Below are 17,582 nucleotides of genomic sequence, written 5' to 3'. Positions count from 1 at the left end.
TTTTCACGCACTGACATAATGGAGAAGATGGAGAAACCTTTTTCTCTCCATATTCGAGAACAACTGATCCGACTTTGATCAAAATCTGATTAAAGTCTGGTCAGAGTCTGATCAGCATAATCGGACCATCTTCTAGGAAGGAGAGAAAATGGTTGTGAGCACATAGGCTCCATCTGGCACCAGGACCCAGGTATAAGAGCTACCACTGCACCCCCTCCATAAAGAACATAATCAAAGGCATACATACTGTGACATGTAAAAGTTTGGAAAACCCTGGTCAAAATTACTGTTATTGTGAACAGTTAAGAAAGTTGCAGATGAAATGATCTCTAAAAGGCCTAAAGTTAAAGATGACATATTTTCTTTGTTTTATATATATATATATATATATATATATATATATATATATATATATTTATATTTTATCTCTTACATTTATAAAAATTTGACAAAGAAAAATGGCAAGTACCTAGTAGCACCCCCTTTTGCAAGTATCATAGTTTGACAACGCTTTTTGCATCCAGCCAAGAGTCTTTCAATTCTTGTTTGAGGGAGTTTCATCCATTCTTCCTTGGAAAATTCTTCCAGTCCGGTGAGATGCCTGGGTTGTCTTGCATGCACTGCTATATTGAGGTCTAACCACAGATTTTCCATGACGTTCAGATCATTGGACTGTGAAGGCCATTGTAAAACCTTCAGCTTGCACTTTTTGAGGTCGTCTATTGTGGGTTATTATGTGTGTTTAGGATCATTATCCATTTGCAGAAGCCATCCTCTTTTAAACTTCAGTTTTTTTACAGATGGTGTTAAGTTTGCATCAAGAATTTGTTGAAATGTAATTGAATCCATTCTTCCCTCTATCTGTGAAATGTTCCCCGTGCCATTGGCTGGAACACATTCCCAAGGCATGCTTGATCCAACCCCCTTGCTTAGTGGCTGATGAGATGTTCTTATCCTGAAATTATGTGCCTTTTTTCTTCACACAAACATTGGACCATTGTGGCCAAAGAGTTCTATTTTAACCTCATCAGTACACAGTATTGTTTCCAAAACGCATCAGGCTTGTTTAGATGTTTTGAATACTTCTGACACTGAATTTTATGGTGAGGACGCAGGAGAGGTTTTCTTCTGATGACTCTTCCATGAAGGACATATTTGTGCAGGTGTCTCTGAACAGTAGAACAATGTACCACAACACTAGTGTCTTACAACTCTTTCTGAAGGTCTTTTGCAGTCAAGCGGGGGTTATGATTTGCCTACGAGTAGCCCTCACTGAAATTTTGCTTGCTGTTCCAGACCTTATCTTTACCTCCACTGTTCCTGTTAACTGCCACTTCTTAAGTACATTTCAAACTGTGGAAAGGGCAACTTGAAATCGCTTTGCATTCTTCTTATAGCCTTCTCCTGCTTTGTGGGTCTCCACTATTTTCATTCTCAGAATGCTAGGCAGCTGCTTAGAAGAACTCCTGGCTGCAATTTTTTTGGAACAAGGTTAGAGAGGCTGGATTTTTATAAAGCTTTGAAATTCCCATCGTCTGTCCTTTCCTAACGATGATAGTGAACAAGCCATAACCCTAACAGGCTAATTAGGGTCTGAAACATTGGTCAAAGTTATATGGGCACACAAATCTTCAAGAGTGTCCAAACTTTTTAATCAGCCCGTTTTCTTTTTTGTAATTTTTAAAATGTAATATTTTTTTTTGCCTAAAATACAAAGTAAATGTGTCCTCTTTAATTTTAGTCTTTTTTACAGATCATTTCATTTTCATCTTGCGTAACTGTTTACACTAACAGTAATTTTGACCAGGGGTGCCCAAACTCTTACATGTCATGTCATATAGGCTCTATTCACACCACTTAGGAGTATGCAGTATCAATTGTTCTTTTTCTAAAAAAATACTAAACTGTAGACAATAAATGTATGCAATCGCCTGCCAATAGAGTTGTATACGTCGATCATTGGTTTTCATTGGAAAGAAAATGTCTATGTGTAGTGAATGCCATGGTAGATTATACTTGTCAATACTAGAGATAAGGGGATGCGACAAAATTCAAATTCACCAAACCGCGAAGATTTTCCCAAGAAATTCAATTCACAGCAAAGTTCTTTTCCACTAATTGAATGTTCTTTATTATGATCTGTCTCCAGATCTGACTCCAGTCCTCATGAGCCACCAACAGTGCATGTTTTCAGGATTTCCTTAGCATTTCACAAGGTTTTTTAATCATCACTTGTGCAAGTGATGAAATTATCACCTGTTTAATACTAAGGAAATCCTGAAAACATGCACTGTTGGTGGCCCTTGAGGACTGGAGTTGTGCACCCCTGCTTTAATGGCATTTTTATTTACAGAGTGGAGAAACAGAAAAGAATAGGAAAGAAAAATTGCTATGTGATATCTAACATTGCCACACAAAATGAATTGGATGTATTGGTGCAATGAGATATAATATGGCTCATAGGAAGTGTTTTTTCCTATGTCAAAAAATGAAAGTAGGAGAAGTTTGAAACCCAAATAGCTGATTTTACAATATAAATGCTTAATTACTAGTGATGAGTGAACGTGCTCGGATAAGGTGTTATCTGAGCATGCTCGGGTGCTAACCGAGTGTCTTTGGCGTGCTGGAAAAATATGTTCGAGTCCCTGTGGCTGCATGTCTCGTGGCCGTTCAACAGCTGCAACACATGCAGGAATTGCCTAACAAACAGGAAATCTCTGCGCGGGTTGTACCTATCGAACAACCATGCAGATATGGGGACTCAAAACATATTATTTGAGCACGCCGGAGACACTGTTAGCACCCGAGCATGCTCAGATAACACCTTATCCGAGCATATTCGCTCATTGATAGTAATTACTGAACATAAAAACATTAAAAAAATAATAACAAAATGGGTAAATTCCCTGTAATAAATAAGCAAATAGTAATAGTACATGTAAATAACGCAGCATACACTGTTTTTAATAAAAAAAAATGACTCATATCCATCCCACTGCGACAAGGTGTACCCAATCTGGACCTAACTCTTGTAGTTCATCTCACTATGTGTCAGCAGACGTCCAAATAGATAAGGGCAGAGTAGACGGATGGCTGCACAGACGGAGCCCGATCTGCTCTTCCCTTATCTATATTTACCTCTGCTGACACATAATGAGGTGAACTACAAAAGATAGGTGTCACCCAATTGGATACACCTTGTTGCGGTGGGATGGATTTTAGGCCATGTGCACACGTTCAGGATTTTTCGCGTTTTTTTTGCGTTTTTTCACTATAAAAACGTGATAAAAACGCGAAAAAAATGCTTACATATGCCTCCTATTATTTACAGGGTATTCCACATTTTTTGTGCAAATGTTGCGATTTTTTCCGCAACATGTTCATTAAAAATGCGGAATTGCGGCGATTCCGCACACCTAGGAGTCCATTGATCTGCTTACTTCCCGCACGGGGCTGTGTACACCATGCGGGAAGTAAGCAGATTATGTGCGGTTGGTACCCAGGGTGGAGGAGAGGAGACTCTCCTCCACGGACTGGGCACCATCTAATTGGTCAAAAAAAAAGAATTAAAATAAAAAATAGTCCTATACTCACCCTCTGATGGCCCCCGAAGTGTTCCCGCCTCTCCGGTGCAAGCTCTCTCTTCGGTTCCTATAGATGGTGTGGTTCAGGACCTGTGATGACGTCACTGTCTTGTGATTGGTCGCGTGACCGCTCATGTGACTCACGCGACCAATCACAAGCCGCGACGTCATCACAGGTCCTGAACCACACCGGCATCTATACGAACGGACGCCGCTGAGGAGATCGTCTGGATGAGTATAACCATTTTTTTATTTTTTTTATTATTTTTAAACATTCTATCTTTTACTATAGATGCTGCATAAGCAGCATCTATAGTAACAAGTTGGTCACACTTGTCAAACACTATGTTTGATAAGTGTGACCAACTTGTCAGTCAGTTTTCCAAGCGATGCTACAGATTGCTTGGAAAACTTTAGCATTCTGCAAGCTAATTACGCTTGCAGAATGCTAAAAAAAAACCGCAAAAAAACGCAAAAAAAAAATGCGGATTTCTTGCAGAAAATTTCCGGTTTTCTTCAGGAAATTTCTGCAAGAAATCCGGACATGTGCACATACCCTAACACTGTTTTTAATCAAAAACAGTGTTTACTGAGTAAGTACCCTATTTTATTTACATGTACTGTTACTGTTCACTTACGTTTCTTATTTCAGGGTATTTGCTCACTTTGTTTTTATCTTAGGTTCCGTCTGTTAATGGCCACAGTGTGAATGCACTTATACCAACATACGCATATTCCACGTATATAATAATTTTTGCTATGGCTAATTTTTGGGGTTTCGATAAGATATATTTCAAAGTTTCTTATTTTCACATGGACTATTGATTTATTAAATAAACATTAAAGCAACTGTTAGTCTTTAAGTGCAATCAAATAAGAATGAAATACTCATAAAGCATGACTTTACATACATGATTGATAATAATGGAACGTCTTTCTTTACCTTTGCAAATCTTCTCAACTCCATATCCATTTGTTCAACATTTATCTGTTTCCATGGTGTTTTCATCCAGTCCTTAATGCTTGTCTAATGCAAAAAGCAAAAATTGCAACTTTGTTTGAAACTGGGAAAATGTCACAATGTGGCATGTAATATTCTGCACTCGATAGTTATATAAAATCACGCTGTGTTAATAGAACTACAGTGAATATTATTTTTCCATATTGATACTTTTACATTCTCTATAAAATCTTTTAAACCTCCAGATTTCAGAGGAGTTGGAAGTTCTGACTGTTATTGAAAGTGGATTGTTGACTATAATAATTTAGTGATTTCAGTACATTTGCAGACGGTAGAAATGTTACTTCCTTAAGGTCCCCGTGAACATCAGAGAAGTGGGGCAAATGTAGACCATAATGGACAACCATTGGCTGCCTCTGACAAATGAATGATTGTTCATTTTGACTGTTGGAGGACAGACAAATGTTTGTTATAGTTCACAAGGCTGATTGGGCATGTTGCCATTTTTTCTGTAAATTAAAATCACTGACTGTATAAGAGGGCGAAAAAAATCCAACATGGCCGATGTAGTATAGGATGGTTCATTATCTGCTGCCATGCAACCATTTATCGGCCCATATTTGTCTCCTGTCATGTGAATGGAGGTCTTACTCTTTAATTACATTATTGACAAACTTTTATGACATTGGGTTACTATATTACAGACATGTGTATATAAGATGATGCTGTGATCAGGGCTCTTAGTGGGCCACATCATCACTTCCAGGACCCTTTGTTCTCCTTTATGCTAAAGACAGTTTTTAATGACATCGGCTGTGTGTTTGGGATTCTTGTCCTGATTGTATTGCATGATGGATAGGTATCTGCCTGTATTTCTCAGCATTGAGGACACATTTAATCCTGACCTAACTCACAGCTCCATTTGCTGAAGTGCAGATACAAACTTGGATCTTCCACCATGCTTTACTGTTGTATGCAGACACCTATTATTGAATCGCTCTTAGCCGTTCAGTGAACAAACTGCCTTCTGTTACAAACAGACATTTCACATTTTAACTTATCAGTACATAATACCTGTGGCCATTATTCTGCATCCCAGTTCCTATGTTTTTGTGCATCCTTGTTTCCATTTCAGTATGGATTTCGGCCACAGTTCCTTCATGAAGACCACTTTTGGCTAGAGTACACTGAATAGTAGATGTGTATAGCTGAGTCCCAACAGTTTCTGGCAGTTCTAAGCAGATGGGCTTTACACAAAGAAATTATCCATGATTGATTCTACAAGATATGGATTGTTTTCCCATAATCTTAACTGCTTACATCGATTTTGTTTACTTGTTTGTCTGCTTCTCATGTTAACTTAGAGTCACATATAAAATCTTGCTGTCGGTGCAATTTCACACCAAGGTAATGACTATGCAATTATAGCAATGATGAAAAGCAAATAGCCAAACTTATCAACGTCAGTGTGTAATTGGCCAGAGCATGTTGATGTCAACTAATTTAGTAGAATCTCAGCAGCAACTATTTCTATGCAGTTTATTAATTGAGGATGATAAAATATGAGCAAATGAAGTGATCCCATTGTGGGTCACACAACCGTATAAAAAAAAAAAATCGCCTGATTTTCAGCCATAAAATCCAAACGATTTTTCATCAGTATTGTCATCTGTTTTAATACATCAGCAGTTAATACAATTTACAAGACCAAATACAGTTTTCAATGTTAATAATCATAATGTTATATGGATGATCCGCATGGGATTCATTTTTTTTTAGAACACCCAAAGATTTGAATAGTGGAGTCCCATCCAAAATACGGAAAAAATAGTGCATGCTGCAATCTTTTTCCCACGGACATTTGGTCCGTGTGAAAAAAACAGTAATCCAAACAACTCAATTGAATAACATTGGTCCAAACAAATGCTGTTCATGTAAGGTCTTTTCTCTTTGTGGACCGTACTTATACTGAAAATACAGTTGTCTGAATATTCTCTAAGTGCATCGTAAATTGATTTTGAAATGTCATTTTTTTAAATAGGGTATATAAATTTTGCAACCCCATGCACAGTCTGACAGTTCTACTGAGAATATATTTCACTGTTTTAGCTACACAACTAGAGGAAACATATCTCATAAAGGTTTTTTTTTAGTGTACAATACTTTATTACCTTTACTTTCCTCTCTTCCAAACACTATGCTGCAGTGCTTTTTCAATGCTCAGTTTATGCTCCTTTAGAAGCTGCTTTTGGTAGGTACTAACCACTGCATACCTGGAACGCTTCAAAATACATATTACCGTACTTCGGAGATGCTCAGAGTTAGTCATTCAGCCATCACATTATGATGTTTGATAAAGTCACTCAGATCCATACGCTTACCCAATCTTCATTCTTCCCCTGAGTAATCCAGTTTTGTCTTTTTTCAAATTCACCATACGGTTCCAGAGATATGAGACTTTTTATTTATTGCTAATTTTTACGGTATTTACCAAGGGGCATGGCACTCAGTGTAATTATGCAGAACAGCCTAAAGACTCGCCCCCGAGGAACCTTGCCAGCCACACCTCCTTATCAAGACCATAAAAATAATTAAATAAAAATACTCATATCTCTGGAACTGTAAGGGGGATTTGAATAAAAGAAAAAAAAAGATTACTCTGGGAAGTGGCAGGAATAAAATAAGAGCAAAAACTGGGAACTTTTGAACTTGTGACAATTTTAAGCATAATACTAAAATTTTTGAGATTCAGTTGAACACTTTTTTAATTTTTTCACAAAAAATGACAATCATTAGTTTCACCTTACCCGTACAAATATTACCATATCCCATACAGACTTCAGTAAGATACTGGCAGCCCGGCACTGACGTAGTTGTTTATATTCTGGGATGCCGACTTCAAAAAGGTCTGCTGTGTCCTGCAGTTTTCTCAACTCATCTTCCAACCTTGAGATATTTCTGTGGGTCTACAGAAGAGAAAATAGTCATTCCATCAAAAGAAGCCGCATCTCAGTTGTGACAGTTTGCTTCCAAGAAGTGTGAATTATCTGCTGTCACACTTGACTTCGTCGGAAAGTGCTTGTACTGTATTTACAGGGGATGATTCATTGCTGGGATTGCCGAAGTCCTACTTAACACTAACAGTTACAACACTGTCAAACGGTGGCTGGGAATTTCATAGACATGTTCCGGATGAGTGGAAGCAATTCATATCTCACTTCTTCCAAGACTATACAGAATATGGTTTTGTCTAGTAGCCAGAAAATAGTTTTATATCAAATGTTAGGTTCCGTACGTGCTTCACGTTTTTCTTTTCTTTTTTTTTTTTTTTTATAGGCAAAATGTGCTAACATTTGTCACATATGACACAGACTACATTTTATAGATTTTGATGTCTTGCCCTCTTCAAATTTTCAGGCTACTATCTCAGAAATACCATCACACTGAAAAGTAAAAAAAAACTTTGAACTTATCAAATAATACTTTTATTATAGCATTATTGTAGAGCATACCAGTACTAGACGCCAGGTAGATCGTAAACCAATAAAGGAATAAGTATACACTTTAAAATATATATATATTTTTTAAAGGGAACCTGTCACCCCCCTCAGGCGTTTGTAACTAAAAGAGCCACCTTGTGCAGCACTAATGCTGCATTCTGACAAGGTGGCTCTTTTAGTTATGCTCCCTGCACACGCTGAAATAAACGTTTATAAAATGTGCCCCCTCATACCCTGAAATCACCAGGGAGGCGGGTCTTTCCTTCCTAAGCCTGACGCCTCCCAGCCGTCACTCCAGGCCTGTGTGCTCCAGGCGCCGCCTCCTCTTGCTTCATTATCGTCCCCGGCGCCTGCGTTGTAAGTACGCCTGAAAAAATGCGCAGGCGCCGGGGACGATAATGAAGCAAGAGGAGGCGGCGCCCGGAGCGCACAGGCCTGGAGTGACGGCTGGGAGGCGTCAGGCTTAGGAAGGAAAGACCCGCCTCCCTGGCGATTTCAGGGTATGAGGGGGCACATTTTATAAACGTTTATTTCAGCGTGTGCAGGGAGCATAACTAAAAGAGCCACCTTGTCAGAATGCAACATTAGTGCTGCACAAGGTGGCTCTTTTAGTTACAAACGCCTGAGGGGGGTGACAGGTTCCCTTTAAATACTATGAGACTAAACACAAGTATATGCATTGTCCCACACATTATAGGGGTGGTCGATCTTTGGTGACAATTTTTGTTTTATATTTAAATGCATGCAATTGGGATTTAAAATCTTTTTTTGTAAATGGTTTTCATTAAAAAATTGGCACAATTTGCCTTCTATAGCCTCTACTGTATGTTGTACTGTCTATTACTGGCTGGATAATGAGTTTACTGAGAATCTGCCTGTCTGCCCACTATTATGGACTGACAGTAAGTTTGTACTACACAAAAAAAGAAAAAATAAGGCCTCAGCTCAGCACCCTGATCCACCCATTTTGCCCACATAAAATTTTATTTGCAAGCTATGACTGGTTTCCTGTTAAATCCCCATTCTCATGAGGCGGTTTTGGCACATGGAGAGGTAAGACATTTAGTGGTTAGGGACCATCCATATTAAAAGGTCACCTTGACGTGGTTGGATGGCTTTGGGGCTTTTTGATGCTAACTAAGTATCTTATGTTTGTACCGTTTGCCACCCAAATGCAGAAAGGGTTATTAGCCCCAAATACATAATAATAATAATAATCTTTATTTTATGTATAGCGCTAACATATTCCACAGCGTTTTACAGTTTTGCACACATTATCAATCTAAATACATGTATTTGAGTAAAAAAAACATTCGCAAAGGTGGACAATCCTGGTAAACTCTCATATGCATGAAACCCCCTATGGGGGTTTAGTAAATGGAGCTCCAGCAATCAGACCCTCAAAAGTTTTGATTGTGGTAAACCCACTCAAATAGAAGGGAGAATATAAAGAGAAAAAACACCAACTCCATGGTGAGATATCACTATTAAAGCGAACCTGTCAGCAGGATTGCGCCAAGATTGCACCGCCACGCAGTTTCAGTAGCAGCTATCGGCAATCGCCAAAAGCTGCTATTGCACAGGCGGCGCCATCTTGGAGGAGGATTTTTTTTTCTTCTCTAGCAAGATCGCGTCACTGGCGCCTGTGCAATAGCAGCTATCGGATCAGCTCTATATACACCGATAGCTGCTACTGCGCAGGCGTGGCGGGGGCCATTTTAAAATAGATTTTTTTAATATACTCCTCAGGATAACCGCAAGCATATTTATTATTAACACAGTAAACACTCTGGAATATAATTATAGTATAACGTGTCCCCCGCTCGGAGCGTAATCGTAGAATAACCCCCCAACCCCACTGGAGCATAATCATAGAATAACATCCTCCCTCTGGAGTATTATCATAGATTAATGCCCCCCTCCCTCAGAGTATTATCATTGATTAATGCCCCCTCCCTCAGAGTATTATCATAGATTAATGCCCCCTCCCTTAGGAGTATTATCATAGATTAATGCCCCCTCCCTCGGAGTATAATCATTGACCCCTTTCTGACATTTTTTTTTTTTTTTGCAGACCAAGTTATACTTTTGAATAGCACTAGCCATTTTGTGTGGTCATGTGATGTACTGGAAAGTAACAGAAAAATGTAAAAGTGAGTCAAAATTGCCAAAATAGTACAAATCCACATTAGTTTTTTGGGGGTTTTGTTTTTACAGCATTCATTTTTCAATAAAAATAATTTGGCAATATGTTTCTCCATGTCAGTATAGTTACAACAAGACCAAATATACATAGTTTTATTTAAGTAGTGAAAATTTTGGGGGAAAATTCGTAAAAGAAAAAAACAAAAGGTTTCTTGTGCCTTAAAATGACATTTTTATTGATACCATTTTGTGGTATATTTTGATAGATCAGACGTTTATGCCAAATATGCACGTTATGTGTCCTTAAGGGGGTTAAATAAGGCCAATCTCCCACCGCCACCAGAGTAAAATCATTAAATAACACCCCCTGGTGTAAAATCACGTAGTAACACCCGCCTGGAGTATAGTCATATGCACCCCTTACAATAAAATGATGCTCCCCTGGAGTGTAATGTGTTCCTTATGTGGGCATAGAAAAAAAACAAACATTGTTGCTAAGTTTTGCATGTTTGCGATTTTTCAATTCCATAAAAAAAAATATGAAAATACATGTAAATAAATTGTAAAATATATAAACGTTCTTTTCTATAACGATGTGTGGAGGTTATTTGTTCTATGAACCCTTTTAAAACTTCATAAAAGAAAAAAATATATATAATACCTTATCCAAATGTTTGTATGGATCTTCTGCATCAAATTTGAAGATAATTTCATTTTTAAATCGATTTCTAAATTCATGCTGCTTAACCTGGGTGGGAAAAAAAATAAATGAAGTGACGCAATCTATAATCATAAGTGTATCACCCAATCGTGTTCATTGCAAAAATTCCGCATCTTGTAAATCAAATATTTTTCTTCCTCGACTCAAAGGCTAAAAACCATTTGGAAACTAATTACGCTTTAATGACGCGGATCTGGCAGGTGATGCTCTCCTGCAGAATGAAAATATTTAAAATCTATGTTTTGATCTTACAAGAGTTATGCAGTGTTTGAATTGGAAAAAGATTAGACATAATTGAAGATAAAAGACACGCGGGGCTTCACTAGCATTTTACTGAAGTGGGCTTTAAATTATCAGATCCATCCGGAGTGCATTACCAAGAAACATTGAATTGTTATCTTTAGACACCCTTTTTTCTAAGAGTTTACAATTTCTCAGTTCAGTGAAGCTTAGCTGCAGCCTGTTATCGGAACACACACAAAAAAAAGAGAAAAATCATTTGCTTCAGAGAACAGAACTGATCTCACCTCGAAAAGGACACATTTCCTCCTGATAACAGATACTTCATTTGCCTGCAGAGGAGACACTTCATGCTTTACTATGAATGCAATCTTTTTCAGATTTTTCCACTTCTCTGGCAATTCCTAAGAATGGAAAGAAGCAGATAGTTTACCTGGGTCTATTCTGCAGTCAGAATCAATAATGTGGACTGAAGATTACAGCAGCATGGGCCATGTATCGACAAAAAAAAAAAGAAAAATTGTTAAGAAAAAGAACATATTTTTATTTTTCAGTGTCATCGTTATTATTCTGGATGTTTCTAGACTGGAATGTATCCCTAAGGGCTTGATTTTCTCGTCATTTTTTACGAGAGTACTCGTACCTACGATATTCTATGAGGTTGGACACATGTCCAATATTTTCCGCGGGACATATCAGAGTCATATCCGAATTTGATCAAAATTGGCAATACAAGTCAATTGGTTCGTGAAAAAATCTGACTGTACTCGGATGACATCCAATTTTCACAGACAGAATGGACAAACTTTTTTTTTTTTCTCCAGTTGCGAGAAAAACTGATTACACTCGGACCATACTCTGATCAAACTCTGAGCAGAATAATTGGCCCATTTTGTTCGTACCTGGGAACATCAGACGTGTGAATGAGACCTTGTAGTGAAATGTATCCTCGGAAAATGTCTTCGTATTTAAAGGGAATCCGTCACTTGTTTTTTGCTATACTGTCTGAGAGCAGCATAATTTAAGGGAAGAGACCCTGATTCCAGCGATGTGTCACTTATTGGGCTGCTTGCTGCAGTTTTGAAACAGTCACAGTTTTATCTGCAGTTCTCTGAATGCTGAGCTCTGTATAATCCCACCCACACCACTGATTGGCTGCTCTGTGTACACTGTACATAGTCAGAAAGCTGCAAAAGGTAGAAATCTACCAATCAGTGGTGGGGGCGGGGTTATACAGAGCTCATGAATATGAAGGACTACATGGCGGCAGGTTGACTAGTCCTCTAGTGATAAGTTAATATATTTTATACACATTTTCTACTTTTTGGCAGGCATCTTTCTTTTTTCACACCAGTCACTGAGCTACTCTTACAATACACTCACACTTCTTGTCCTCTGCAGTCATCTCAACATCACAGGCCAGATTACAATGAAAAGCAACACGCATATGTATAGATAATCTGGTCTGTGTTCTGTTATGAATAAAATATGGCTGAGATTTCTCAAATCTTTGCATTCCTGTTTTCTTTACATTTTGCACAGCTTCCCAGCATTCTAGGATCTTGGGTTGTATTAAATATGAATATTAATTCTTGAAAATAAATACTCAGTGAAATACTTTTATTAATACAGAAGTGCATTGTCCTGCACATTGTACCAGAAATAAGATCATACTGCATTTATGCAAACTATGGGGTTTGGGGATTTTTTTTGGCAAGGGGGATTGGTTTGGATTGAAAAGTTGAGAGCATATAGCTGCGCTCCACGTTAGAAGCACTGCAACATGGCAGCACAGTATTAAGGCGCCATATGGCAGCACTGTATTGAGGCGCCATACGGCAGCACACAGACTGCTTACAGCCCCGTAGTGCGGAACTGCAGGAGCCAAGCAATAATTTGTACGGCGTCTATGGACCCTCAAGTAAGTCATCATAATGCTCAATTCCACCGGCTTTGGAGGACAAAGTGTCCCCCTTAGCTCTTGGCTCCTTGCGTAAGTGCACAGGCTCCACCAATGTTCTGCCCCTGACAGTAATGATATATTTAGAGCCATGCATAGACGCCATTACAGTGAGAAACGTCCAAGCTAATTTCATCTAACCTTACTTGTTGTATTAAAAAGGTTGTTCACTTTTAAATTTAAATAGTCTTCAGGCTTGCCATGTTTAAAGGGAACCTGTCATGTGAAAAAACGCTATTAACCTGCAGACACGTGGTTAATCTGCAGGTTAATAATATCCAAAATCTATGCGGCTAGCGCACTAAAAACCCGGCTGTTGAGAGGAAATGAACTCCCCGTATATCAGTACAGAGTCAGCTGTCAGTCAGCGCTAGGGTGTGGTTACAGCCACTGCTCACTATACACTGAGCGGTGACTGAAGACTGGCTGGCCTCGCCTCTATGACTGAAAGCCAGAGGCTGGTAAGAAGAAGTTAGTTTCCTCCCAGTAGCTGGGCTTTCAGCAGCCGCACAATATCAGCATACTATTAAACTGCAGATTAACAGCATATCTGCAGGTTAATAGCATTGTTTTACATGACAGGTGCCCTTTAAATGTTAAAAAGATTAGCTATAATTACAGAACATTGCTCCATGGCATCTTTACTTCCAGACCAGTCTTTGCTGCCACAGTTGCAGTGGTGATGCCATGACTTCATCACGTGACCACTCCAGCCAATCACTGGGGTATCACAGGCGAGCCCAGTGATAGGCTACAATGGTCACATGCTTCAGATGTGATGTCACTGCTGCAGCTGAATACCGAGGAAGATGTAGAGAGTCAGAGCTGCAGTAGCGGTCAGTGTGCAAAGCTAGTTTTCTTCTTTTTAAACAAGGCACTCCTATGGACTATTGAAATATAAAAGTGGACAACCCATTAAAATTAATTGTTTAATTCATTTATTCATTCATTCATTCATTCAAGCATGTAGATAAAAACTAAACTATTGCAAATATTGACTATACATAAATACAAACACATACAAAAATATACAGTAAAATCTATATATATTTTGATATTATATACTTTATTTTTCTTCCTACAGCGGCATTTTTTTTTTGGCCTGTACCTTTTCGTGATTTGCATTTGGCATTGGATTGAAGGTGAATACAAATGAGACAGTGCAATTGTGTGAGGGAGAGGCAGGGAATCACCAATTGTGGAAATTCAGCTTTTTTGAAAGAATATTACCATAGTGGAACATGTTTTCACGGGAGGCATTTAATCGCTATGACAGAGATCTGAATTCAAAAGCAAGTAATCAGTTTCAAAGGTCAGTCACTAAGTTAGCCGCACAGCATAGGTCTGTATATTTGCAAAGAAATTAGACATCAAAAACCTTTCTCCCTTACTACAAAAAAAAAAAAAGCTTTACACAAGGCTTAACTCAGTAGTAAAATTGAGCCCATACAATTTAAAGCAATTTGAAATAATTAGTAAAATAACCCAGGCTCCTAACGAGGTATTCTTCTCCTCTCCGGGGCTAGCTTGTTTTTCTGCCCATGGTTTGAGATATTTAGGCGAGGGAATTTTAATGCGTGTATTACATGTGGATTTTCCGCTTAGCTGCTTTCCATATCATTTGAAATTTGTCCATCATGTTTCATGATATGAAAAAAAAAGAAAAAAGTGACATTTTAAAAGTGTTGAATGCATTGTCACCAACTTAAAATACGAGTGAAACATGGGAGACGAGCACGAGATGGAAGAAAAGGGTATTTTGAATAAATACACTTTGGATCACACTGAGAATATGAATGATTTCAATGTTTTGTGTGGTAACTGCATCTCGGAGGATTTAATCTTTATTTATGGGTAGGATTGACACCAGGAGAAAATGACTATTTTTGTGTATGGAGTATTTCTACCTACAATTAACAATTGTCTATCATTTCTATGAACAATTAAAGAGCCGTTCCAGGAGTCATCACATATGTCGCAGCATTGCCTACTGATCATAACACAATAACTCCGGGAAAAAAATAAATAAATGTAGCCATCTCACCATTTACATTCACCTTTTCTGTTCCCAAAAAAAAAAAATTTCTGGAATTCCACTATAAATGTTAGCATTCAGAATACCTTTCACTTAGATCTGTAGCCAGATGTCATATTACAAAGTGTATACATTATTAAATAAATATCCTAGACCTGATGAGAACATACATAGCAAATTGATATCTTTTCTTTCCTTTTCTTGCTCAATGTTAAAGGCATTCTCCACTACGCGGACGACCTCTCCCGAATCCCTATATATCTCTCCAGTAAAATAATAACAGAACACCTATACTCACCTCCGGTGCCGCCACCGTTCTAGCGGTGTCAGCATTGGCTCTCCCAGGGATTGCATGGCATTCTTATGCCAACTTGTTCATTCCAGGCTTAGAAGACTCGGTGCTGTCCTTAAAAATTATGTACGTCATACAAAATAATAGATGTAGTAGTTTTTGTTGTGGCGTGTATTCATTTTGAAGTAAAACTGAAGATTTTGTACTGAAAGTTATATTATTAACATTACCTTCAGGTTAGGGGTTACAGAAATGTTCTATTTCGGAAATTGTTCTCGTATTCACTTAGTTATTGATTAAAACTTTCAAAGGGGTTGTACTCATTTATACTGATAACTAATTACTGTATATATATATATATATATATATATATATATATATATATATATATATATATATAGAAACTGAAAAATGAGGCAGCACTCCATTATTAAAGTGAAACATGAGGTAGGTTTAATCGACCCACATAGCCGGGCGACGTTTCAGCTCAAACTGAGCCTTTATCAAGCCTTGATAAAGGCTCAGTTTGAGCTGAAACGTCGCCCGGCTATGTGGGTCGATTAAACCTACCTCATGTTTCACTTTAATAATGGAGTGCTGCCTCATTTTTTAGTTTCTGTGAATCTGGTGCAATCATTGGACTGGTTGCCGGGGGCCCTGCACCCGAAGCTAAGTACAAGTGTTGTGCTGTTCCTTTTTCTTTACAATATATATATATATATATATATATATATATATATATATATATATATATATATATATATATGTATGTATATGTATAGTAGGGGTCAAGAGTTGGCCATAGGAGCAAACAGCCATCAGTTATCTAACATCAGCACCTTGGTGGATCCCACTGCAGACAATATGTCGTTAATTGTTGGCCTGCACATGGAAGGAAACTTGCCAAATTATTCATACTGTTAGAATGGATGCATGAAAACCCAATTAAAGGGAATCTGTCTTCCTTTTGAGCTTTTGAGTTAATAATATGGGCATACAGGTTGCATACAGCTGAAATTAGTCACACCTGTATGCCGCCTTGATGTTGACTTGTTTAGTAAAAATCATCTTTCAAAGCATCGATCTTGCTGTTGGTCCTCTGCTCTGTTCCACCTTTCTGTGGGCATTGTCTTCAATTTTGATGTGCACAAGGGCCGGAGGGTCACTGTAACTTCCGGTCCCAGTGATCTCCGGCGCACAGTGATGGTGAATTCCCCACATTGCAGAGGTGCAATGGCAGAAAGAATGCGCAGGTGCAGGATTTCAAAGGGACGTCTGAAGAGATGGGGGGAGAAATCTTACATAGTGAAGACCGGAGGCAGTCTAATCTACCGGGCAGCCTACATCCCACAGCCTAGAAGATCTAAGCTTTTTACTAAACAAGGCCACATACAGGAGGCATACAGGTATGACTAATACAATACAACACAACCTGTATGCACGTATTAGTAACCTGAAAAACTCAAAAGTGACAGATTCCCTTTAAAGCATGAAAACATAAACTGTATAAACTGCTACATATTTTAAAATGTAAACTGAAAAAAATGTGTTAATAATAATAAATATAGTGCTGAAAGTGATTTGTATTATTTGTTAAATCTAAACGTAAAAGTCGCCTAATGTAAAACTGATGAAATGCAGGAAAGCAAACCTCACTTACTTCTAGCTGTGCGTAGATATGGTCGGGTAGTTGCTGTCCGTAGGTTCGCAGAAGCTCAGCCATAGATCTAAGATATCTGAAATGCTCCTCAGTGGAAGGTCTATCCCGAATTGCCATCAGATGACCCATAGTTTCCACAAGCACATCATAGTCCTCACCCTTTACTTTCTTAGAGAAGCCTTTCTCGGTATTTTGAATGAATTCATCAAGTTCATTAACACTGAGTATGAATAGTAAAATGAAGAAATTTATAGCATTTCTAGTTTGGAAAATAAATAAATAATTAGAATTTAAACAGGGGTAAACAGCCAATCACTGGCCTCAGTAAATTGTGAGGCTAATGATTGGCAGCAGTGGTCAAGTGGGTAGATGGCGATGTCATCACTGCAGTGTAGTAAAGACCGGTGGGAACCACGGGAAGCAGCAGTGGATTTATAAGAAAAATATTGGTTCTTTTCTTATTTTATTTAATTTCTTGCAGTTG

General features: G+C 38.2%; 1 protein-coding gene across 1 annotated transcript in view; it reads right to left on the bottom strand.

The window, feature by feature from the left end:
- The window catches only part of LOC143786296 (dynein beta chain, ciliary-like), a 61,838-nt gene that overhangs the window by 30,977 nt on the left and 13,279 nt on the right, over window positions 1-17,582 (bottom strand). Inside the window, exons 4-8 of the mRNA XM_077275566.1 lie at window positions 17,099-17,318; window positions 11,439-11,555; window positions 10,852-10,938; window positions 7,353-7,511; window positions 4,528-4,611 (exon numbers count right to left, since the gene is read on the bottom strand). Of these exons, the coding sequence (XP_077131681.1) occupies window positions 4,528-4,611; window positions 7,353-7,511; window positions 10,852-10,938; window positions 11,439-11,555; window positions 17,099-17,318 (667 nt within the window). The remainder of the gene's footprint in view (window positions 1-4,527; window positions 4,612-7,352; window positions 7,512-10,851; window positions 10,939-11,438; window positions 11,556-17,098; window positions 17,319-17,582) is intronic.

This window comes from Ranitomeya variabilis, chromosome 7 (assembly GCF_051348905.1).
Source record: "Ranitomeya variabilis isolate aRanVar5 chromosome 7, aRanVar5.hap1, whole genome shotgun sequence".
Lineage (NCBI taxonomy): Eukaryota > Metazoa > Chordata > Amphibia > Anura > Dendrobatidae > Ranitomeya > Ranitomeya variabilis.
This window is presented reverse-complemented; position numbering and strand designations above follow the sequence as displayed.